The 25,551-nt window shown below is 52.4% G+C and overlaps 1 protein-coding gene across 1 annotated transcript in view; it reads right to left on the bottom strand.

Annotated features, from left to right (window-relative positions):
- LOC138066512 (otoferlin-like) overlaps positions 1-25,551 on the bottom strand; it is a 120,740-nt gene that overhangs the window by 16,621 nt on the left and 78,568 nt on the right. The window contains 21 exon segments of the mRNA XM_068936380.1: positions 653-719; positions 1,828-1,955; positions 1,958-1,973; positions 2,435-2,464; positions 3,878-4,008; positions 4,825-4,987; positions 5,279-5,440; positions 6,754-6,873; positions 7,671-7,832; positions 8,376-8,510; positions 9,857-9,981; positions 10,356-10,545; positions 10,935-11,087; positions 12,567-12,683; positions 17,475-17,565; positions 18,039-18,139; positions 18,723-18,843; positions 22,952-23,135; positions 23,632-23,740; positions 24,149-24,357; positions 25,076-25,262. Of these exon segments, the coding sequence (XP_068792481.1) occupies positions 653-719; positions 1,828-1,955; positions 1,958-1,973; positions 2,435-2,464; positions 3,878-4,008; positions 4,825-4,987; positions 5,279-5,440; positions 6,754-6,873; positions 7,671-7,832; positions 8,376-8,510; positions 9,857-9,981; positions 10,356-10,545; positions 10,935-11,087; positions 12,567-12,683; positions 17,475-17,565; positions 18,039-18,139; positions 18,723-18,843; positions 22,952-23,135; positions 23,632-23,740; positions 24,149-24,357; positions 25,076-25,262 (2,701 nt within the window).

The raw sequence follows: 25,551 nt of genomic DNA, 5'->3' as shown, positions 1-25,551 counted from the left end.
TCAGCTTTAGATCACAGACTACACTTTCAGATTACACTTTTTTTTTTTTAAAACAGATCACTCTTCAGCTTTACACTGAAGATAAAAGCAGTCAGGTTAGATGGATCCCAAACATCTTGCCTAGTGGACTCTTCCCTGGCAAAACTGGGGCAAAAGGAGGCCTCCATAAAGCCTCCCTCATGGTGACGAGGGAAAACCCTGCAAATGCGATATTAACGTATCTGTGCCTTGGTGTTCTCAATAGACTTGGAGCACACAGCCTTGCAGCTCTATAAACGCATGGGCAAGGGGATGCGACTACTAACTTCTGAAGGCACAAAAATGCCTTCAGTCAATAACACAGATCCTAGTCACTAATCTCATTACCTCCACACAGCCTTCCTTCCAGCAGGGATGAGCTGGAGGTTGCCACAATGCCACACTCGGACTGGGAGTCCCCTGGCATTTGCAGCCTGATACGTCAGCCCAACACAATCCATACCAGGTCTGCATTCACAAAAATTGATCCTGCCTGGAGATATGCAACACAGCACGAGTATCTGACTGAGCAGAAGAGCAATTGCATGCTCGGAATTGGGTGCCCAAGCACCAAAAGGAACTCTGGTCCTACCCTTCCCTGCCCCGTTTCCTCCCTTGCTTGCAAACAGCTCACCCTCAGCAGTCTCCATTCCCTCCTCCTCCTCCGCTTCTGCTGCGGCTGCTTCCTGCTGCCAAAGTTGCTGGGGGAGAAACAAAATGAACAACGAGCGGCCAGTTGCACTGAGCTCTCTGTGCTCATTGAAAGTGCCTAGCTTAGGGGTCGCAGCTCTCCCTTTCTCCTTTGAGCAGGGAGCTAGATCTAGCCAAACTGGAGAAATCAAAGTTGTTCAACACAGTCTTCAACAGTGACGCTGCTAAATAACTGTGCTCTGAATACAAACGAGACACAAAATAAGTACACTCAAGGAAAAGAAACCCTGCTCAGCTCTGCCAGGTGAAAGCCTGGTTGACAGTCAGGCAAGGCTGGCGAGAAAAGCAGCATGGCCCCAAGCCTTTGGCCACAAGGCTGCCCCGGTCTCTGCAAGAACAGCCTATTGACAGCTAAAGCACTTTTACCTCTCTCTTGCACTTGTTTAAATTGTGTGTCCATCCAGGAAGCTGGACAGAGCCCAGGCAAGTGGGGATGGCTCTAGGGTATCCAAGGAGCAGTTCCCAAGGCCAGGGATGTTGCCAGTGCAAAGAGCCTTTAGTTTTAGGTGGTTCTGTGTAACAGCGGAGGATCAGGCCCCACAGGAGAAAAGAAACACCCTCTCCCTCACTGTACAATTTTTCAGCACTGGTACGTGAGCAGGAATTCTCACAAAGGCAGGGCTCAGCCATGAGCAGGACTGTGTGCGAGGGAGAGTCTCTCGCAGGGGATGGGGCAGGAGGACGTGTCTATGTTTGCATGGCATCCTTGTGCACTTGGGCAGTTCGCAGCTGAGACACTGGGAAGACGACTGGGCTGGTACCAGAAAGGGAAACGGAATGAGCACCTGGCTGGCGCAAGCCCACGTGCCCCTTACCAGCTCGGCAATGATCAGGGAGGCAACAGACAGAAACAGCAGCTGATCGCTGCTTTTCTACCACCCCATTTTTCACACTGGGGATGGGGACTTCAATACACATACTTCCCCTCCTTCCTTAGGCCAGTGGTCCCAGCCTTAGTGCTGGGAATGGGCACTGTTTGCATTTCAAAAGCAGTCCACTGCTGTGCTGTCCCAACAGATGTTGGGACTGTGCTGTTCTGCTGGAAATAGCCCAGACCTTGCAGGCAGGGAACATCTTCCTGCACCCCCCTACATGCACCCCTCCACTGCTCTCAATTGAAGCAAAATACTTGGACCACCAGTCCAGCATGCTCTCATCCGGCTCCTCCTCTTCTCCTTCCTCTCCTCCTCCTGCTCCTCCTCCTCCTTTCTTCTTCTTCTTCTTTTCTCCTTCTCTTCCTCAGACTGCAGGAACAAAGGAAGCAAAGACAGAGAAGAAGAGGGATCAGATGGAAGCAAGATGTCTCTCAAAGGGCCAAGGTGATAGGTAAATCCCTTGAGAAGGCAGAACCCTGTATCATTAGCACCTGCCACCTTTCACAACAGGCTCTGAGTAGCAAAGGGAGCTGCCCAAGGCTCCAGAGAGACAGTGTCAGAGTCCTAAACCAGAGATGTCCTCATCCCTTTTCCACCATCCCTTTCACTCATGCATTTCCCAGGCTGAAGCACCTGAAGCTTACATGGTACCAGGCCCCCTGTCCCAGCAAGGTATCCTGAGCCCGCTCAGTGCCTCACCATTAAGCCTTTGGGAGGTGGTACCACAACCACATAGTTGTGGTGGGAATAATCATCATGCACACTCGCAGGGTGCTGTCTCTCCTGCTCCTCCCAGCCCAACTATGCTCGGAAGCAGATCCGTCACTTACCACCTCCACCTTCACCACTGCATCCGAGTTCTGCCACCAGGGCTAAAAGGGAACAGGGAGAGGGAACAGCAGGCTAGTGGGCAACTGCACCGCCAAAAGGCAGCAGAGTACAAAGGCACACAGACACACACGTGCACAGTGAGCTGCGAGAAGTCACAAACAGCTCCCCACGGTTGCAGGAAGCAAAGGCCTTGAAGGAACAGCCCTGGCTGGGAAGCTCTACATACAAGGGAGACGTCTGCTGGGACACATCAAACCCATCTCCTCTTGGGAGAGCTCTGCTAATGAAGAACCCCAATCCCAAACAATGAGAGCACGGGCCTGGAAAGATACCTGGGCCTTCAGTATGGATAAAGACTGCTTTGCTCCCTTGGAGCTTCTTTTTGTCTAGCTAAGGAGGTTTGCAAGTTTTTGTGGTACATTTCCCGAAGCCAAGAAGCATGTGCATGCCAGGGCTTTTCACACATGCACACATGCTCTGGGGGTCCTCCTGAACACAGCTGGGCCAACAGACTCCTTGTGAATGCAAATGCAAGTGACAAGAGTTTTTTGTGCACCTGCTAGGAACTCTAGGTAGAGGTGCATTTCTAAATCCAACAAGGACTTGTGGGTTGTACGGGTGTGTGTGTGTTTATGCACATGTGCATCTGTGCAGAAGTGGCTTTGTATGTGCTGTGGTCTTTCTGTAAATGTGCCCATGAGGGGCCATGGATATGCATGCACATTTGGAGCCCGCAATGTGCCCATAGGCACATGCATGCACACATGCTGCTTGCCTGCAGAGGAGGACATGTCCCTACAAAGGGCTTCCTGTAGAGACACAGGCATTTCTTTTGGTAGAGAGCGCTCTGGAGTAGACAGCTACAGGAGGGTGCTCCAATTTCCATTCTGGGCAAGAAAACGGTGACAGGCTTATTCAACACGTGAGCAAAGTCTGACTCCTCGGGGACACGTTGCTTGTCCCATGTGCAGACTGCTGATTTTTCAGGGCAGACCCAGTAGGTCTAGAGGGCTCTGCCTGCATCAGGATGACTCTGTGTGCCTGGATCAGCCCCGTGCCACATGCATCTGAGGTGCATGCATCTCGAGTCTGCACCATTCACAGAACGATGGTTCAGACAGAGCAACACAGGGGCAGGGTTATGCTCATGGGGGCTCATTCCTATTTAACTGTCTTCACAGGAAAACGTACCAATACCTCATTTTCTTAGCCCAGGACAGGCTGTCTTGGGGCAGCAAGCACCAGCTGAGTTCAGCCAGGACAGGACAGGACGTGACTGATTAGTGCAACTAACTATGACCCCAAGGCCTTTAATTCCAGGCATCAGTCCAACTACATGCCCAACAGCACAAGGTGGCCTCTGCTTGCGGGGGGATCAACCAGTTATTGACAATGCAGTGAAGACAGACATGCTAAAGTAGTGCCGACACACGGATACTCACAGCTTCCAGCTTCACCATGGTCTCCATCTTCTTGACGGGAACCTCAGGTTCCACCTTGACAACAAGCTCCCCCGTGGGGCAAGAGGGAGGACCTCTGATGGCCATTGCCAGAGAGCCATTGAGCAGTTCAACTGGACAGAGGACAGAGAAAGACAGACAACAAGAGAGAAAGGATAGTGCAGAGTGGAAACTGAGAGCTCAAGTGCGATCCTACAGGATTCAGACAGGAGTGGCGTGTGACCCTCTTGTTCAGAGAGGGACCAAAGCACGGAAATTAGTACACTGGTTGGGATTCAAACACTGGCCACCTCAGTGCCAGGAACACTGCTGGTCTTGCTGCTGTCCCCATGACTTTTCAGGTCTCCTTGCTATAAACGTCCACAGGGAAGGCACCTCCACCTAAGCAAGCCATCCCAGGCTCTCGTTATAATCGCCAGAGATCTAAGTAATTCAGTCTAGTCTAGAGCACAAGGCCCGTGCCCTGGACAGAAAAGCTACTTGCAATGACACAACAATGAGTCCAGCCCTCCAGGCTGCATTAAGTGTATTGACTATATCTCTTCCACGGGAGCCTGAGCTGTCTGTCCTGAGCAAATTCATCTCCCAGTCCTGAGGAACAGTTGGAGATTGTAGAGCCACGGAAACACAGCTATGTTAGTGGTGAACCAGGCTTTCTTGTCTGACAGGTGTCAGGAAGAGTAGGCAGTTATCACAGTGAGACCCATGGATCAAACCAATCAAAAGGCAACGATGACCTCATGCCCCCACGGCTTCCCAACCCCTCGATGTGAACCTTGAATCCTAATTCATTTAACAACCAAGCAGACAATGCCCCATAGTCCTTACAACCTACTACCCATCTCCCTTCTTTTCTGTATCGCTCACTTGTGTGCGGTGCCCCACCAATGACCCACACCAGCCTGTCCCTCTTGGCCCAAGCCTGGTACCTGTCATATTCCAATGGTGGGCTGCCTTCTCTGGTGGGCGACAGATGAACTTTCAGACGGAGCTGACAGCACGGGACCCCACTAGGGTATAACGCCCAAAAGCCCGGCACTCCACCACTCGGATGTGGAGGGGCGGGTGAAGCAGTTCATTCTCTGGGAGGTCCTGGAAGCAAAGGGGTCCTGGTTATCAAGGGCTGCATGTAGGCTACAGCATGTCTATTGTGGTGGTTGCCAGTAGGGACTCAAAGAGAGATCATGTTGGAGGAAGAGGTCTCATGTAACTCTGGCAGAGCTGGGCCTGGGAGCCATCACAGAAAGGGGATCCCCAACTAGGCTGGAGATCACTTCCTTTACTATCGTGGGCACACGGAAGCAAGGGGCCAGCAGCCACAATTTGAGCTCCAGCCAAGCCTGGATTTTGGCCAAGGGCTCAGAGGAAAGAGGCAACACTCACCACTCCCAACCGCTTGACTAAAGGGCTGAAGTTGGCGCTTTTCTTGTAGTTCTGGATGAGAGCTGACTGGACCCCCTTTCCAGCACACTCAATGTCCACGCGGGGCCGCTCCACCTGAGCCACGTTCACTCTCTTCAGGTCTCTGAGTCCCCAGAACAACATCTAGGGCAGCAGGAGGAGGAAAGGCATACAGGTGAGAAGAACTGCCCCCAACTGCTGCCAGACCTCTTTGCTGGAGCCAAAGGAGTTGGCTTTCCTCATCCCCTGGGAGCAAGGATCCCTCACGGCACACAAAATCACCTGGGCAGCAATGGAGCCCTCAAGCTTCTTTTCCTTCTCCATGCGGCTCTGGCATGCAGCATGCTCTCTCACTGACCCCACACAAACCACCCCATGACTCACCTGCAACAGCCTAACATCTCCTTTCCGATGCCCTCAGCACTCCTCTCCTAGCCCTCTTCTGCCCTCAGGCTCCATAGAGCAGGACCACATCAGTTTAGTTTAGCCCATCTGCAGTGGCTCTTCATTCAGCACTGGCAGCATTTTGTCAGAAACAGGGAAATGACTGCCTCCTCCCCTTTCCTTTCTTGGGATAAGAGACCAACACCATGATTAAAAGTCCCCCTGAAACAAGCTTTTTCCACCTCCTGTCCCCCCATGGCCATATTCACACTGCGCACCAGAGGAATAGTATTTCTTTGACCAGATGAAAAAGTCTGCAAAACGTGGACGTAGGATCTCTTTAGAGCCCCTGGGGATCCGATCAGCAGCATCTCCTCCTAGCAGAGACACCTACAACAGCCGGGTGAGTCATGCACCAAATGTCACTGTCTTTATTGCCCACATCACCTTTGTCTACCAAGTCAGCCTAGGGTGAGGAGCCCTGATGGATGTGTCACCATATCTCACTAGAGAGAAGCAGCAGGCATCCTGTCCTTGATGTCCAAGATAGGTCAAATGAGCTTCAGGCTACCAATCTTGGGTTTTTCCCCCTCCCACCGATACTAAGGGAGAGTCAGCGTGACTACTTCAGGTGTAGGTGTACACCCCTAATGTGCATTCCTCTGAATTTCAGACCAAGTGCCCTCTACTGCAGCTCCTAGGCTTGCTATGGTGCCCACAGTTAAGAAAGCAAGTAGTAATCCAGTCATCCTGCTTTTTTTTTTTTTTTTTTTTTTTTAGGGCTGCTGCAGCTTAACTCCCTGTGCAGCTAGTACAGGCAGGTCCTTGCAATCCAAACATCTGGCTGTAGGTGCTTAACTTGTCATCAGAACCTCTAAGATCCCTCCTGGCCTTCAAACACCCACTGACAGAGTCTTCTGCCTTACATCACCCTCGCCTAACAGATGGAGCCCTCATAATGGGATCTGGTCGAGGCCATGACAACACAGTACCTTCTGCTGTGTAGCCATCTGGCTGCGCAGCATTCAAGTCTGGTGCCCCAAGACGAACTCCTCTGCTGTCAACGCATTTGCCTCCACTCTGTATTTACTCAGCACCAGACGAATCCCCAGTGGCACTGGCAGGATGGGACCCCTGTCAATGCCTGTGGGCCCATCGACACGAGGCAGGTCTGACTTGCCCCCAGCTCCAATCTGGAAGAGATGCATCACGGATTAAGGTCTGCTTTTTTGAACTGGGGGAACCGGCACACCCTGCTCTCCCACACTGGGTCTGTAGAGTCTTAGATGATTCAGCAATCCACTGACTGTACAGTACAGGCACTTTGGGAAAAGGTGTTCATAGGAGCAGAAGAGGTGGTGCTATGCTTCCACACAGGGCACATTCAGCAGCAAAGCAAACTTCCAAGCCCACCCACTAGTGCAGCTGACAGGCTGATACGGACAGGCTTTGGCCAGCTCAAAGCCTGAGCAAAGCCAGCAGGTCTCTACTCCACCACCTTCAACCACTCCAGGCATCTCCTGCTCTGTCTAGTCAATGGAAAGAGAGGGATACCTACAGAGAGAGATTAGCCCCACCCTGAGCTCCTTGTCAAAGATGCTTAGCATACACCATCTTCCTCTATGAGAACTCACACCCCTTTTACCTGGGACCTTCCCATTGACATCTCTTGAGAGAACCAAGACTCCCAATGACAGCTTCCATAGCCCAGGGATGTTGCAGAGAGTTTGTGCTGCTGCAACGCTTTAGTAGGGTTCCCTGCCAGAAAGAAGCTGGCATTCATTGCACACCAGCATAACTCTGCAGGAGCTGCCCTCACACTGAGCTGCGAGTAGCTATACTACACCCTGCTAGCTTTTCTAGGATGCATGAACTAACCACTCTTTGCAGCACCTCAGAAACAGAAGCGTGGATTAAACGCGGTTCTCCCCCACACCCCCTCCCGCTCTCTTCCCTCCCTCGGTCTGGGATGGCTCTGTCCAGCTGCTACCTGCAGTAGCTCAAAGGCAGCCAGCAGGTCGCCTGCTGTGGAGTTGCCCCGGTATATCTGGTAGCACTCCAGCTGCGGAGGGAACCGTGGAGGGCAGTACTGTTCATCTGACATCTTCACCCCAGGTTGGGCAAAGGTGCGGCCCATCAAGTCAGCTTTGCCCTGGCCAGGCAAAGACAGCACTCGGGTTTTTAGCATCGGGCTTCTTGTCTGCCTTGAGAGACCAACCAAAGGTCTCCACAGTTAGCCCCACAGCACTCCCCAGTATGGGCAGAACAGGATCAGTCTGCTGCACGTACGTGACCAAAGCTCAGTGTCACCTTTCACTGGTGCCTTTCCATCCACGAGGCCTTTCCTAATGCACCAACATCTTTAAGGAAGGTGAAGGAGGTGGCCCAGGGTTGGGGCAGCAATGAGGCCAGGACTGAGCACTGCTCTACAGGGAGAGACTACAGTAATATATCCTTGCCTCCAGCCTCACCTGAACTCTTGCTTCTGGCTCCAAACATAAGACACCAACGAGTGCAAGAGATCAATTAGCAGCAGAGGCTCCTAGTTTCTTCTGTGCCCTGGGAAACAGGGAGGAAACATCTTCCACAGGTCAGGAAAAACACTTCTTCTCACATCTGCTGCACCAGCTGCCTTGCCAGGAGTGATCTCAGTACCTGAATCAGAAATGCTTTCCTCTGCTGAGATTCATCTTACCACTGGGTCCTGCTCATAGATCTCAATGACAACTATGGGAGGGTCGTCCCACATTTCGTGAGCTTCTCCATATAGCTCCACATTGTCAAAGACCAGCAGCTGGTCCCAGCTTGGGCAAAGGCTTTCATTGAGAACCTGGAGGAACAGAAACAGCATTTACCACTACAGCTAGGAGTAGCAGCCAGGGCCTAAGGCCCTGAACAACGGGAGCAGAGAGGATATTGATCTCAGTTTTCCTGCACCAGGACTTTTGCAGCGCTGCGAGCAGCGGGGAGGTTACTTTGAAAATATGAGGGGATTTATCTTGGGTCACATTGCATGTCCACAACATAAAGGCTCCCTTACTTCATGGTAGGCACCCCAGGATCCCTGACTAGGGAGGGGAGAGAAAAGAAATCTCTTTATGGCACCGCTTGTCTCTTCCTAAGGTGTATGGCTAAAATAGATGAGATGTATTTTGTCTTGTAAAGGTCCTTTTCTCCCCACTGCTTATTCAGAGAATTGAGGCAGCTCTGATGCAGATGTGAACACTGTGGCAGTCTGCAGTCTATTGGGTATTAATGCTATTGCCAAGCAGTGCTTTGGATCACAGATATTTACTGGATCATACTGTGAAGGCACCTGGGGCTAAACCCATTAGAGGGTTGATGGCTTATGGGGCAAGAGATGGGAAAGAGCCACATTAGGATCTGAAGCCTGATCCAAAGGAAGGGGAATTACAGGTCTAACTCGCTTGGCAGATCTTGACCCAAGATACTTGCAGCTCCCAGAGTTCACCCCTTGCTCTGATGGTCTAATTTTCTCTGCCTGAGCATCTGCTTCCTTCTGTCAAATCAGGACAAAACAGTACCCTGCAAAGGGGCAGCCACAGGGATGACCCCATTTCCGTGAATGACCCCAGGCCTGGCCTGTCTGAGCCAGGCCACAGGCTGCAACTTCAGTGCTGGCAGCACTGGTAGGCTGGCGCTTGCTCTGCAGGCAAGTGAGCCATAGCGCATCTCCCATGGACTCTCCCAGGAAAAAACAGCAGGCAGGCACAAATTATCCCCAGCTTCCACGAGGTTTGCTAAAGCTCGGCAGCCTTCAGCACAGGAAGAGATGGCACAGAAACACCTCCTGCTTCCTGTAGGGTCCAGTTTCTCTTCACCAGGCAGCTGAAAGCTCAGTCACACAGAAACGGGGTGGCTGTGTGCTTGTGCCCAGGGACATGCAGTGAAAGGGCTGTTGGACTTGCCTGCAGCTGGGGAAGAGACTTCCAGCAGGCAACCTTGCACTCAAAGGAAGCTCGAGATAGATAGTCAGGCCCCAGTGCTATGGCTGCTTTTGCACCCCAGGACCCCACGGTCAACCTGATCCATGATTCAGCAGGAGTCAGGAGACCCAGCCCCATGGCAGGGCAGCAGGATGGACAGATGAGAGGACAAGTACCACATTCAACCCCAGGGATTGCCCACTCCTCCAGGTCAGGAAATAGTGTTCACCTCGGTGCATTGGCTCTGGGGGAGGAAGACGACTCGGGCAAAGGGAGCCAAAAGGCCACTACTGTCAGCAGCAAACAAACTCCTGGCCTGGTACATGTGGGCTCGCAGCTCAAACACCTGCTTCTCTGTGACAGAGAGAGGGGGAAGTGAGACAGCTTGGGATGCATCCCTGGAGCTTAGCCATGGAGAGCAAGGTCTCAGAGGCACACTTTTGCTCAGGGCCAACACGGATGAAGGAAGTCGGCTTAAAGCATGGATCCTGAATGGATATGGACTTCTTCAGGGTCCTGCTCACAATGTGCAGAATGACAGCTGGGAATGGGGTAAGGAGAAGGGCGCAGAAGTCCCCCACCCCAGCTCCCCACGCGAACAGTGGGAGACCTCAGACTGGCACATGTGGAAGTATTTCCCATATTTCCCCCTCAGTTCCTGCAGGTCCTTGGCCCAAGTGGTGTTGAACCAGGCTCCCGCCTGCCTTTTCCATAGCCTGCCCTCTTACTCGTGTAAAGGAGGCTGATGCGTGGAAAGGATGGCAGGTTTGGGCCTCTGGCTGTCATCTTCTCCTCAAAGCCACAGGGCACGCCGCTCAGGAAGTCGTTGCGCTGCTTGTTGAGGCCCAGCCACAAGTAAATCTCCATCTTGGCCTGAACTGTCCAGCCTGCAGGTCCAAAGCCCCTCTTCCCAGGTAGCTGGGCACAAGGGACAAGAGACTTTACAGGGACATAGGAGGGGCCTTAGAGATTGGACAGACCACCTCTTGCAGTGCCCACCACCTTCTGCGGCCTCACCTTGTACCGCTGCTCCTTAAACCCAGGGAGCCACCCCTTATCATTCTGGATCACGTCCGCTACTCTTTCTCATGCATCATGTTCTTCCCAGCACACTGGCTTCCTCTTCTCAAGCCACTAGCTCCCCTCCCAGCAAACTCAATAGGACATCTCTCTCCTTCCAGACCTCTATCACCTACCAGACCACCTGGTACCCAGCTCTCTCATCTCCACCCCCATCCCCCCGATTCTGTCTCTGCTTCACCTCCCTCCTTGTGGTTTCAGCTCCCCCAAGGAAGACGGGCAGGCACCTTGAGGAAGACGGTCTTCACTTCGGCCCAGTCCTTTCCCATCTCCTCATCCACAATGCAGCAGAGAATATCCTTGCAAGGGAGACGCCTGTAAGCAATGCGTTTGTTGTTGCTCATCATCCAGATGAAGAGGTCAGCAATGGTGTGCTGGGGCTGTGAACACCAACGAAGAGCCCTGTCAGCATCTTAGCCCTTTCTGACCCCTGACACACTGGCAAGGTGAAGCCTAGCAGGAAAGAAACTGGGATTTACATTTGTTCTGATAAAATTTAAAAAAAAAAAAGAAAAAAAGATATTAACTCCAGATTGGAAGGCTGAAGATTTTCCCTTTCTGTTAGTTCAGTGCCCACGAGGACTGTAGGGCAGGTGCCCTGCACTTCCATTCCCTACAATGGAAGCAGCTCCCTCTCTGGACATCTCCTATCATGCCTTAGAGCCTGCTTTATTTTCTGCTGTGGCAAGCCAAAGCAGAGAAAAGAGTTACTTTATAAAGGGCTATTTCACCAAGCCTAGGAGCCTCGCCCATATTGGCAAATGAGAACAGCAAGTGCCAAAACTACAACTTCCACGTGGACCAATAACCCCAAATGGCTGCAGCCACACAGACCCAGGTAGAAATTGCACGAATTTCAGAGGAACTGCAATTTTCTGCAGGAAGGAACAAGAGATTTTGCAGATATAGCATCTTTTTGGAAATTTTGTGAGCAGCTCTAACATATTCGGCTATTAACTGTCACCCATGAGGTGGAGTGAAGCAAGAGTACACCGCAGTGATAACAATTAGATGGCTTCATCTGAAAGCTCTCCAAAGAGCTACCTACTTAACATTTTTCTCTAATTAGCAAAAATCAGAGATGGCTGCAGGCTGCTCACTTGAATATTGGGTGGACATTTGCCACCTTCTGGGGGCTGCTCTCCTGGGGAATTGCACGGCCTTGTCACGGCTCAAGGCAGGCAAAACCATTCTCTAGCTCAACTGCAAGAGGACCCAGTTCTGTTACTGTCTGGGAAGGGCTCTTCAACTTATATTAATGCTCATCCTTCCCAATCCAGGAGCGTATAGGCAAACCTGGGAGGCACGGGGCAGTTTATAGACAGACTACACAAAGTTGCCAGATGGTGAAAAGTATACTGGTGACCTATTTCAGGCCAGGGCCCTGCCTCAGGCCCTGGGCCAGGCTGGGAAACGCCCCCACCTCAAGGGGTCCCATCCAACCGGCTCCAGGGATGCCCTGTCCAGGGCTAAGCCTGGCCTCACCTGCGGACGGGTTAGGGCTGGGCATTTTGGCTTGGGCTCACGGTGCACCAGGATGGACAGCCAGGCCTCAGTTCCCACCACAGACTGGTTAATTAGCACACGAGATATAACTGGTGTAGTCAGTGGAGGGAAGTGGTCATGCTGCCTTGGCTGAGCACTTCTATTAGGTGGTCTGAAGAGAGGTCTAAGCACTTGTCTTGACACAGGAGGAGCATACAGGTCCTTTAGAAAAGGAGCAGAGCCCAACAAAGGTCTTGTCTTCTTGGACTGGCTCCTTGCAGAAGACCTGTGTCACCAGGGAACTCTCCTGCACGCAGGATTTGCCCATAAGCTGACCCAGCTAACAGGCACTCTCCCTGTGGAGGGCAACTCACCTCATCAGCTAACAACCAGAGTTTCTGGAGGAAGTTTTGCACCAGCTTCACCTTGTCTTTCATGGTGGTGTTCTTCACCTGCGAGCGCAGAGTCGTGGCTTGCTGCCCCACATTTTCCTGTGATTAAAAGGGAGCCCAGGACACATTGTGAATGAGAGCACAATGGAGCACAGAGAAGGCAAAAGCAGCCAGACAGGTCTCCCTGCGTTTAGGAAGGCGTGGTGAGGACACAAATGCCTTAGTCCTGCCATGTGCATCCAGATGATGGTACTTCTGGCGCCCCTTTGTTAACCTCAGCAGGATATAGGAAGGGTCCACAGCACAGAGGTTTCTGCCCCAGCAGGACGTGCCATGGGACAGAGAGGTGTCAGTTGTGTTTATGGCATTTTGCAGTGGCTTCAAGCCTTGTCTTAAGCATGGTCTCTCCCCTTTCCCTGACTCCACTACAAATCAGCATCTGGCAGTTCAGAAGAGGGGACATAGAGGCTTCCACAGGTCACATTCATCACTCTGTTGTATGCAGCTGGCTAATGAAGCTTCATTGCGTCAGCTGGATAAACCACTTGGTCTTTGTACAGCTCCTTTCCAATACGTTGGCCTACCAGCTCCAAATACCCAGGCTAGAGCTAGCCCTGCAGCATCTATACTCGGCAGAGTCCCCCACATTCCTGCTTTCCCCTCTCCTGAACTCTTTGACAATAAAGCGACTCCTTTTCTGCACTCCGGGATTTCTTCCCAATGAAAAGCAGAGCGTGATGGAGGGGACGTAGTGGTGTGGACCCAAGGGTCATGTGGGACCTGTGCAAGACAGGAAGTGCTCTTGGGTCCCCCTCTTTAGCAATAAACCTCAAACCACCAATCCGCAGAGACTGGAAGTCAAGACCCCTAAGGACCAAGGTTCCCCACCACATTGGGGCCTGGGCTGACAGACAGCTCTCCTGTGTGAGGTGTGCTGTGGTTGACCAGTTGCGTCACCAGATAAAGGAGTTACAGGAGGAGGTTAGTAGGCTGCATAGCATCCAAGAGGATGAGCGGGAGATTGACAGGGCGTTCTCGGAGACTGTTCAGCTCCGGGAGTCCCCTGTCCCCACTGCAGCGGAGGTGTCAGAGGGCTCAGCACCATGTGTAAAGGTGCATCATAACGCTGTTGAAGAGGGCTGGAAGCTGGTGACCTCTCGTAGAAAGAGAAAGGCTCTTGCTCCTCCTCAAGACTTACCCTTGAAGAAGAAGTTTAGCGCCCTCCAACCCGAGGAGGAGCTGGGCATGGCTCCAAGGGAGGCAACTGGCCTGGCAGACCCTGTGCCGTGCAGGAACCCCCGGAAGAAACGGCGAGTGATTGTTGTGGGTGACTCCCTGCTGCAGGGGACAGAGGCACCTATCTGCCGACCTGACCTCTTGTCCAGAGAGGTTTGCTGCCTGCCAGGGGCTCGAATAAGAGATGTCGTGGAAAGACTGCCAAGGCTTGTCCACGCGTCGGACTACTACCCTCTGCTGATCTTCCATGTGGGTGCTAATGACACGAAAGGCAAACTGGAAACCATCAAACGGGACTTCAGAGCTCTGGGAATGATGGTCAAGGGTCTGGGAGCCCAGGTTGTTTTCTCCTCAATCTTGCCTGTGAGGGGAAAGGACAGGAGGAGGAGTAGACGAGTTGTCCAAGTTAACAGCTGGCTGCGCCGCTGGTGTTGGCAACAGGGCTTTGGTTTCTATGACCATGGGACCCTGTTTGAAGATCAACAGCTGATAGGGAGTGATGGGATCCACCTTACCAAGCGGGGCACGCGCGTCTTTGCCAACAGATTGGCCAGCCTGGTACGGAGGGCCTTAAACTAGGCAAGATGGGGGAAGGGGAGTGGTATAGTGGCAGGGGAGTCAGTAAAACACCGCTCAAGTCAGGATGCCTCCAGCGGGTGCATACAACCAGGGGAGACAGCATGCAATGTGGCTATGGAGGATCCTCTTGCACCTCTTCTGGGAAGCCTGCGTGCTTGACTGGCTCTCTCAAATGCCTGTATACCAATGCACGCAGCATGGGGAATAAGCAGGAAGAGTTAGAGATCTGTGTGCGGTCGCAGGGCCATGATCTCATTGCGGTTGCAGAGACATGGTGGGATAGTTCACATGACTGGGATGCGGTCATGGATGGCTATGTGCTTTTTAGGAAAGACAGGCCAGGAAGGCGAGGTGGTGGAGTTGCTCTTTATGTGAGGGAGCAACTAGAATGTATGGAGCTCTGCCTCAGGGTGGATGAAGAGCAAGTTGAGAGCCTATGGGTAAGGATGAAAGGGCAGGGTAACATGGGTGACACTGTTGTGGGGGTCTACTACAGGCCACCTGATCAGGAGGAAGCCATAGATGAGGCCTTCTACAGACAGCTGGAAGAAGCCTCACGATCACAGGCCCTGGTTCTCATGGGAGACTTCAACCACCCTGACATCTGTTGGGAAGAGAGCACAGCTAGGCACAAACAGTCAAAGAGGTTCCTGCAAAGCATTGATGATAATTTCTTGACTCAGGTGGTGGAGACGCCAACGAGGAGAGGTGCAATGCTAGACCTTGTACTAACGAACAAAGAAGGTCTAGTTGGAGATGTGAAGGTTGGAGGCAGCCTTGGCTGCAATGACCATGAGATGGTGGAGTTCAGGATCCTGCGAGGAGGGAGCAGGGCAATGAGTAGGATTGCAACGCTGGACTTCAGGAGAGCTGACTTTGGCCTCTTCGGGGACCTACTTAGGGGAATCTCCTGGGGTAGGGCCCTAGAAGGAAGAGGGGTCCAAGAAAGCTGGTTAATATTCAAGCGTCACTTCCTCCAGGCTCAGGATCAGTGCATCCCTCTGAGGAAGGAGTCCAGCAAAGCGGGCAGGAGACCTGCATGGATGAGCAAGGAACTCCTGGCCAAACTCCAACAGAAGAAGGAAGTGTACAGAATGTGGAAAAGGGGACAGGCCACTTGGGAGGAATACAGGGACGTTGTCAGAGCGTGCAGGGATGCGACAAGAAAGGCTAAGGCCCAGTTGGAATTAAATCTGGCAAGGGATGTCAAGGACAACAAGAAGGCCTTCTTCAAATACATCAATAGCAAAAGGAAGACTAGGGAAAACGTGGGCCCGCTGCTGAATGGGGCAGGTGCCCTGGTGACAAAAGATACAGAGAAGGCAGAGTTATTGAATGCTGCCTTTGTTTCAGTCTTCACTGCTAAGGCCAGTCCTGAGGAATTCCAGACCTTGGAGACAAGAGAGGAAGGCTGGAGAAAGGAAGACTCTCCCTTGGTGGAGGAAGATCAGGTTAGAGATCTTTTGTCCAAACTTGACATCCATAAATCCATGGGCCCCGATGGGATGCACCCACGAGTGCTGAGGGAGCTGGCGGATGTTATCGCTAGGCCACTCTCCATCATCTTTGAAAGGTCATGGCAATCAGGAGAGGTGCCTGAGGCCTGGAAGAAAGCCAATGTCACGCCAGTCTTCAAAAAGGGCAAGAAGGAGGAGCCAGGGAACTACAGGCCTGTCAGCCTCACCTCCATCCCGGGAAAGGTGATGGAACAGCTCCTCCTGAAGGTCATCACTAAGCATCTGGAGGACAAGAAGGTGATCAGGAGTAGTCAGCATGGATTCACCAAAGGGAAATCATGCTTGACCAATCTGATAGCCTTCTATGACGGAATGACTGGCTGGGTAGATGAGGGCAGAGCAGTGGATGTTGTCTACCTGGACTTCAGCAAGGCTTTGGACACTGTCTCCCATCACATCCTCCTAGGTAAGCTCAGGAAGTGTGGGCTAGATGAGTGGACGGTGAGGTGGGTTGAGAACTGGCTGGATGGCCGAGCACAGAGGGTTGTGGTGAATGGCGCAGAGTCAAGTTGGAGGCCTGTGGCTAGTGGTGTCCCCCAGGGGTCAGTCCTGGGCCCAGTCTTGTTCAATATATTCATCAATGACCTGGAAGAAGGGACAGAGTGCACCCTCAGCAAGTTTGCTGATGATACTAAACTGGGGGGAGAGGCTAACACACCAGAAGACTGTGCTGCCATTCAGAGGGACCTGGACAGGCTGGAGAGGTGGGCGGAGAGGAACCTCATGAAGTTCAACAAAGGCAAGTGCAAGGTCCTGCACCTAGGCAGGAATAATCCCATGCACCAGTACAGGCTGGGGACTGACCTGTTGGAAAGTAGCTCTGCCGAGAAGGACCTGGGAGTGCTGGTGGACAACAAGTTAAACATGAGCCAGCAGTGTGCCCTTGTGGCCAAGAAGGCCAATGGTCTCCTGGGGTGCATTAGGCAGAGTGTTGCCAGCAGGACGAGGGAGGTGATCCTGCCCCTCGCCTCAGCCCTGGGGAGGCCTCACCTGGAGTACTGTGTCCAGTTCTGGGCTCCCCAGTACAAGAGAGACATGGCACTCCTGGAGAGAGTCCAGCGGAGGGCTACCAAGATGATTAGAGGGCTGGAGCATCTCTCCTATGAAGAAAGATTGCAAGAGCTGGGCCTGTTCAGCCTGGAGAAGAGAAGATTGAGAGGAGATCTCATCAACGTGTACAAGTATCTGAAGGGGGAGTGTCAAGAGGATGAGGCCAGCCTCTTCTCCGTGGTGCCCAGCAACAGGACAAGAGGCAACGGGCAGAAACTGAACCACAGGAAGTTCCATCTGAACCTGAGGAAAAACTTCTTCACTGTGAGGGTGACAGAGCATTGGAACAGGTTGCCCAGAGAGGTGGTGGAGTCTCCTTCGCTGGAGATATTCAAAAGCCGTCTGGATGTGATCCTGGGCAATATGCTCTAGGTGACCCTGCTTGAGCAGGGAGGTTGGACTAGATGATCTCCAGAGGTCCCTTCCAACCTAAACGATTCTGTGATTCTGTGATTGATGGGGACCAGCCCCATTCCCGAATCTTCCTCCCCAGCTGAATCACACTTACCAGCTCCCTCATGCAGGACTCGAGTCTTTCTCGATCCAGCCTCGTGCGGGAAGAGTGGTGCCGGTCCTTGTCAGCTAAGGTCACAAAGCGCCTGATGGAAAAGCTCGTCAGCATGAATCCTGCGAGAGCCTGCTGGCTCTCTGCAAGCAGCCTTGCCAGGCTGGATCTCTGCTAGCAGTAGGGCACTTGCCTACACGGAAGCGCCCTTGTTCTTTCAGTGTGCGCTGCAATTGCAGCCAAGTGGCCTATTTACACCCAGCACTCAATGACGTGCATGAGGAGAAGGTACTGCTCAGGCACTAGTCTGTGGAGGCCACAAGACTGAGTCTGTGTGGCTTTCATCACTGGCTGGGGGTCTTTGGAGTTCAGAGGCGAGTACCACCTTGCCCATGCTCCAAGGCAGAAGGCAATCAATATGGTGGTGTGCTAAGCCAAGAAAATGATTGCCTGTCATCTCGGAGCATAACGCAAGGGGAGCTCATGCTCTCAGTCCCATGATCTTGCCCATATCCCGGCTGAGAGCACAGGTCCTTGGTGGGCAGCTTTTGCTAGTCTTTTACTCACAAGCACCCACTGCTCAGCTCCTCCAGGACCCCTCGGAGCCAGCGCTCCAGCTGTGGCTTCTCCGTCTTGATCGTTTCCTGCACATCACTGAGGCCTTCCTCCTGGAATGGCAATGGGGGGGAAGCAGTGAAGGGGGCAGTGGAGCAGAGCCCCACAGCAGGCTGAGGTTTAGCACCACAGCCACTCCATGAAGAGCAGCCCTGGCACTGCCAATAGCACACACCTGCTTCTTCCCCAGACTTTCCTGCCACAGAGCTCAGCTCTGGCACATGTTTGGCTGGGGGAGGCTGGCTTCAGTTGATGTGAATTTCACCTCTCTCCACCTGCAGGCATCACAAAGGCTCCTCAGCAATCAGTTCAGGCTACAAAGGAGGCTCTGCCACAAAAGGGGCTCACTCCAGGAGTCCAGGCAGGTAAAGTCTCCCACCTTCCTTCAGCCTTCCGGGGGACACTCTGGGTCTGACCCACACCAAAATTCATTCAACCCCCAGGGTTTGGCCATTCATTCTGTGGAGCGTTTAGTATTGCGGAGCTTCCTCTTTCCTGGCATGAGTTTGATAAAGGCTCTCTGCAATGGTCTGGCCCTGCTTTGTAACAAGCTGCAGAGACATGCAGGGAGCCGGGATGTGCCAGGAATGGCCTACCCCATCCCCTGAGCCAGCTCCATCCCCAGCACATACTGGCCACCTTGTCTGCAATCTTGTCCATGATGGTGGCATTATACAGTCTCCGGCGCTGGTCTGGCCACCAGCTCTTGATGTACCTGCAGGCCTTCTTCTCAAAGTATGGCACGTGGAAGCAGTTCCTGCAACAGGAAGCAGAAGGATGTTCTGTGGTAGGACCACTCCCAGACAGGAATGGCCATTGCCCCCCACCTCTCCCAGCATGTCAGAGCGCTGGGATGGGGAAATGGATATACATGAAGTCAGGCCAAGAGGAAAGGCGCTGGGAGTAGCATATATGAATTGCACGTTCAAGGACAGAGACTCCATCTCTCCTAGCACCCTTCCGCATCTGGAGTACTGTGTCCACATCTGGGCTCCCCAATACAAGAGAGACATGGAGCTCCTGGAGTGAGTCCAGCAAAGGGCCACTACGATGAAGGGACTGGAGCATCTCCCCTAGGAGGAAAGGCTAAGGGAGCTGGGACTCTTCAGCCTGCAGAAGAAAAAATTGAGGGGGAATCTCATCAATGTGGACAAGTATCTGAAGGGAGGGCGTCAAGAGGATGAGGCCAGACTCTTCTGCGTGGTGCCCAGCGACAGGACGAGAGGCAACGGGCACAAACTGGAGCACAGGAACTTCCATATGAATAGGAAGAAAAACTTGTTGACTGTGAGGGTGACAGAGCACGGGACCAGGTTGCCCAGACAGACTGCAGATATTCAAAAGCATCTGGACACAGTCCTGGGAAAAATGTTGTAGGTGACCCTGGTTGAGCGGAGGTGGGGGTTGGACTAGATGATCCCCAGAGGTCCCTTCCAACCACAACCATTCTGTGATTCCTAGCACCAGACCGGTCCCCACCCAAGCCCACAGCTAGGCCAGCCATGCCTGGGGGAAACTTTCCCCTCCCAGCCAAGGCCCACCCAAACTGCCCCCAGGCATGCCCTGCCTGGGTTAACCCCTGCCTCTGCCCAGGGAGGGTTGGGGCTGCATGCATTGGCCAGGTGCTCCAGTGTGACAGCGCATGCAGGCAGACACCATGAGCGAGCACAAGTGAAACCAAAGCACTAACACCCTATTCTGAAAGCCAGCGAGCATTTCTTATAGACCCCCCTGGCCTTCACAACAGGCAGAGGTCTCTGCTGTTTGCAGAGCTGCCAGATTTCCATTCGTCTGTGGGATGGACGTGGCATGGAGAGACAATAGTCATGGCACAGAAAAGGGGGGGGGGGAAGAGCCAGGATCGCAGGCATGCCCTGCAGAACAGGTTCATGCTTCTGGTTTGCCCAAGGCAGCCTGAGCATCCACTGTGAGCCAGGATTCACCCTGGATAAAGCCACTGCAGATCCTGCTGCAACTGGAATCACCCTTAGGTTACAAAACAGCTTCACTTCATCTTGTGAAGCTATCTGGGTTATTTTTAGCCAGAAGATGTCAGCAGAGTCCCACAGTTGATGGGGAAACTCCCTGTGCTCTGATAAGGCAGTAGGAAAAGCAAAGCCCAGGGGAATACACTCTGTAAAACATCTGTGCTTTCCATCTCCCTTCTGCATTCACCTTCCCAATGGGCTGCTTAACAAGTGCAGCAACCCCAGGCAGACAGTTCTATCTAGAATGCAAACAGCCTTGATTCAGGTTAGTCTCTTCCATTTCCCAGTTGAATTAAGTCAGTCAGTTAATTTTGATTAGCAACATCTATCTGCTGGTATAATAGTTACAATAATCCACTTCCAATACATCTCCTCAGGTTAAATCCGATTAGCCTTCCTGAGTACAAGTCCTTTGTATTCAAATCTTGGCCAGGGATGGCATGCAGCCTAGACACACCAAGACCCGGGTCCTGATCCCATTTGCTTCTGGGCTTTCTGAAAAGCCTTCTGAAGCTCCAGGTGCTTGCGGTAGTGATAGGCGCCACACAGGCAAGTGTGGGACTCAGGATGGTGCAGCCCCTAGAAGAGGGGTTTGCTCTAGGGTGCTCCCCAAGAGTTTAGGAACCCCGGGTGCACCACGGCCAGAGCCACCACACTGTGGGGGTGCCGTAGCCTCATGAGTGCACAGCATGAGTGCAGAGCAAACCTAGTCAGCAAAGGAGAAGGGACACCGCAGACTCACACTCTAAGCATCTGGATACCTTGGAATTGCGCACTGATAGCTGCTGACTGTGCGCACTGATAGCTGCTGACTGTGCAACTGTTAAACAGCTATCAGTGTGCATGCTGAATATACTGATAAGCATCCTGTTGGCATCCCTACTGTTATCACCTAAGACCATCCGTTCCATTGTCCAGCTATGGTCTGGCACTGATCAATGAACTAAGCCCGGGAAGGATAAAAGACAGCAAGCCACATACCTCTGTGTGGACTCGGACTCACCGTCAGCTGGCCTGCAGACGCCACAACCCACCCATCAGCGGGGACGCCCCTGATGCCAACTGCCAGAGAGAACCTGAATCCTCTTGGCGCAGCTCGAGCGTGGTGAGAACAAGCCGGGGAAAACTATACCGCAGGGCTGGCCCATAAGGACAAGGAAAGGGCGAGAGCGGTCATTATACCGTGCATCCGAGAGCAGTCATTGTACTGGGCTTCCGTGGCTTAACCATAGAGCTCTGATACGTGGGGGTTTTGGATTCCTTACTATACTTCTTAGCTTTGTTATACTTGTAGATTGTCTGCTGGTCATGGTTTAGTGTTGTCCAGTGTCCGTCATACGTGCAGAACCGCTTAGATCTAATACATTCTTACATCTGACAAAGAACCATCTCTCCAGTTCAGTGCAACTAACCCCAGAATACAAAAGAATCCCGGACGCCCCACTAGTGGCACGTCACAGGTAGAAAGCATCGAGTAGACTCACATTTGCAGCTGTCTGGATCACCTGTCTGTTAGGGTAATTTCTACCTGCACATCGCAAAGAATTGCCTCAATTCTACAGAGGGAGAACCTGAAGCAGAGAGAACAGAACTCATCTGCCCAGTGAAACTCACCAGTTTTGGCAGTCCCAGGAATAGGATCTACTTTCCCCATATCCTGATTCTCTGACACTGACACACGAGAACGAGGCATGCCAATAGTTAGAGGGAATGGGAATAGACAGACTGACCAAAAGAGAGAGAGAAGCTACAAATCTAGACACTGAAAGAATTAAGACTTTTACCCCAAACTCCTGCTAACCCATCCTCATGAACTTCCTCCAGCAGTTTCTGCATCCTCCCCTCTCTGTGTTTGTGACCTCGGCTAGCTTTTCAGATCCCAAGTGATTCCAAATGCACCTTGCCCCAGAACAAATTACCTTAATTACTGAAATCTATGCCTTATTTCAAGGTAGACTTTTTGCCAATCTCTAAACGGTCTCCAGGATGCTTTCACATGTCAGGCAGCTAGAGAAATCAAAGACGCAAAGCCCAGGCACCTCCCTCCCTCTTTCCTCCCTGATGGGCAGAAGTGCGTTTGTGCATTCACACATTTGCTGTGGCATCAAAGGGTCCTAGGCAGGGACCTGTCTTTTAGGCTGGTTTTCTGAATGTCTGAAACTTGCATGTGCAGCAGTCCATCTGCTTTTTTTAATGCCAACCAATGATTTTTGAATCCACTGGTTAACTTTCCCCTAACTTGCCACAGAGGTAGAGCGTTAAAGGTGTGGATAGCTAGGAGCGCTGGGCACATAACTGGCTGCGTAGATGAGAGAGGCCCTCTGTAGGGTAGGCTGAGAGGTCAACTCAACCTTTATGAGACAACAGGCAATCGACAAGAGTGCTCAGCACTGTAGGCAATGGCGGTGGGTGTTCAGCTCTTCTTAGCTGTAATACCCAAGATGGGGTCTCTACAAGCACTTAGCTAAGCTCCCTTCACAGGGCACAGAGAGCTAGTGGCGGCTGCTGCTGCTCCTAGGGCTGGCTGGCTGAATGACTCTCCAGGTTCCTGGGACTGCACTGACTCCATCTCTGCTGACTCTCGGGGGAGCTCAGATACCTGGCACACAGGCCAACACCTTCGGGCAAGGAACTAAGTCACATCTCTCCCCACGAGCTTTTAGGTCTGCTGCTCCCATCAGCCTACAGACCGTTCAGAAACCAGATGCTAATTCCCTCTCCTGCAAGGCAAGGGAGCACACTGCCTCTCTGTTTCCCAGCTGCTGGCAGGAGACAGACCCCTCCTACCTCACTACAACACTGCAATGTCCCTTCCCTCATTTTCCCCTTGCCATGCCCAGCAAGGCCGCCCTCTGGTGGCCAGGAGGGCACACTTACCTGTCTGTGACCAGGGGTTTCATGGGTTGAGATGAGCAAAGGGAGACCAGCTCTCCATCCTCATCACAGTCTTCCTCACTTGAGTTCTGCAGCAGCTCAGACTCTGCTTCGTCCCCATCCCCTCCATCTTTCTTCCTCCGCAAGGTAGGCTTGGCCATGCCATCTACGGGAACCAGATTGTTACCTCAGGAAAGAAGTCACGGGGCTATAACTCACACTGGGGTTAAACAGGCTCAGTCACCTGCCTTTAATTCAGGCTGGGGAGCAACTTCCTCTGCAGGAACCATGGGGGACAGTGGAGTTCAGCTTTCTGAAACCCTGACCAGGGATTACAAACTAACAACAGAAATCTGTCCTCTACTCATGCCCCCTTCCAAGCCACTAGAAACATACATCCTTCCTTTGGTGGTTAACCTCTGGAAACGCAAAGCCAGGTGCTCTCAACTGAGAGATGGAGCAGATCCACTGCTGACAGGAGATCACGCAGCAAAGAGCTCATCTGGGGACACACACGGCTTGTGCCAATGAAGTAGCCATCACCTTCTTCCTAAACTGAGAGCCTCGGATGCTCTGTCAAATGTTAGCATGAAAAGAGGGGGTAAACAGCCTGCTTTTGGCCTTGGCTCCTGCAGTCTCTGCCGGGCATGTTTCAAAACCAACCTCCTCAGAAAACCACCAACCTATTGTGACCTCAGAGTTGATGGGTTTGTCACCAATCTTCCTGTCCATCACGGTAGCTTCCAGGAAGACTCCAAAGAGAAAGAACTCCTCCATTTTCCCAGGACAGTTCTGCAGGAAAAAAAACAGGCAAGTAGGATACAAGGTTAAGGTCAGCTGGATGGACCCTTAGGAGAACAAGCCACAGGGCAGGGGGTCCCAGAAGGCCACATTCGGCACCTTGAACACCTACACGGGCTCTATGAAGGGGACGTGCCACTGTCTAGGTTTTCATGGAGACTACGAGGGTTTTCTCTCCCTCTGCTCAAGCCTTCTAAGAGATAGGTGTCTGGCTGAACTCGGTGTCTAGGCTCACTGCACGTTCTTTTTGAATGACCATAAAACCTGAAAAATCTTTGCAAGATTTGTTGTTGCGCTGGGGGATCCAGTGCTTTTAGTGCAACACCAAATAAAATCCTCAGTCTATGAGACCAGACATAACTACCAAGGGGACTGAGCAAACTATCACTAACACCCAGCACTTGTCACTGGCAACCAAAGGGTCAGGGAAGACTCACATCAGCAACTCATCTCCAAGATCTCCACAGCAAGGCTTATCAAAAGCCTGGCCCGGAAAGAGATGCCTTCACCCAGACCCTCATTCAGATCTTGGTGCTCATCCATCAGGGTGTAGTTCCGAGTGGAGCCGTACATGTTCACCCAGGCACGGCCAAAGGTGGGCAGGAAGCCTGCAGGAGACCAGACACACATCTGGATGTGCAAGAAGGAGGGCATGGCTTTGTCTCAGGGCTCAAGCTGGCTCATGGAATGGCATCACTTCCCTGCTCTGGGTAGGGTAGTACAGGATTGAGCATGCGTGTGTGCGTGCGCGCACATGGAAAATACACACATGCAACAATACATGGAGATGATTTTGTGGTGACAGCAGTGAGGGGGATTGTGCAGCTCACCACGCCAAAGACACACACAACTACTCCGTTGGGCAAGCCACCCAGCATGAGGCAACAGAGAGGAGAAACCCTCATTAGCCACCTTCGTAGAGCCCTCTCTGCTTTTACATTGGTCCTGTCCACATGTGCGCTAGTGCATTTGTGCATGTGTGTGCATTCGTGTGTGCATGTGTGTCTGTGTGAACATGAGAGCCTGTCACATATTCATCCATTCACGGCCATGAATTTTCTGGAAGGGCCAGTTGCTCTTGGGTGTCTTTTCTTTCAAGTTTCTGACTGGAGGCATGTTATGGGACTTGGTTTTCAGGGAATGGGTGCCCAGTGATCTCAGAAAACCACTGCAGGGAATAAAGGTCTCTCCTACTGGCCACCAAGGAGCAGCTGTCTCCAGGGCTGGGGAAGGAGCCTGGGCTATTTTGCTAACTCTCTGCCAAAGGGAAGCCTCTCTCTCTACCATGAAGAGGGTGTCTCAGTCCTCCCCTCATATTAGCTTTACCTTTGTCTCCTTCGTTAGAGACCTCCCGCCAATCAATGAAATGGGTCCCAATGGCCACATCATGGACTTCGTCAGAGTCTCGGACCTGGATCTTTATCCTCTTGCACAATGGGGGGAACATTCCTGTGAAGACTATTTGCTCATTCCAGAGGGGCTCGTAGCTGCTCTTCCGCACAGATGTCTTCCCCTGCCAAGTGGGAGGAGAAAGCACATGTTTCACAAGGGTCTGAGCCCACAAGCCACCCACCTTCTTTCAGACCTCAACTCCTCCCCTGCTAATGACCATGATAGCAACATGTGTTCTGCTCGGGACTTTCTTCTCCCAAATAGAGACTGCTGGAGACTGCAGACTGATGCAACCCCCTCGTAGTCTGGGCAAGAGAAGGGAACGTGGCACAGGACAAACAAGCAGCTTTGTCACACAGGTCAGCATCTACATGCCAGGACAGCTGAGATCATCCTTGGCCACGTAGTCC

Source organism: Struthio camelus, chromosome 3, assembly GCF_040807025.1.
Source record: "Struthio camelus isolate bStrCam1 chromosome 3, bStrCam1.hap1, whole genome shotgun sequence".
Lineage (NCBI taxonomy): Eukaryota > Metazoa > Chordata > Aves > Struthioniformes > Struthionidae > Struthio > Struthio camelus.
This window is presented reverse-complemented; position numbering and strand designations above follow the sequence as displayed.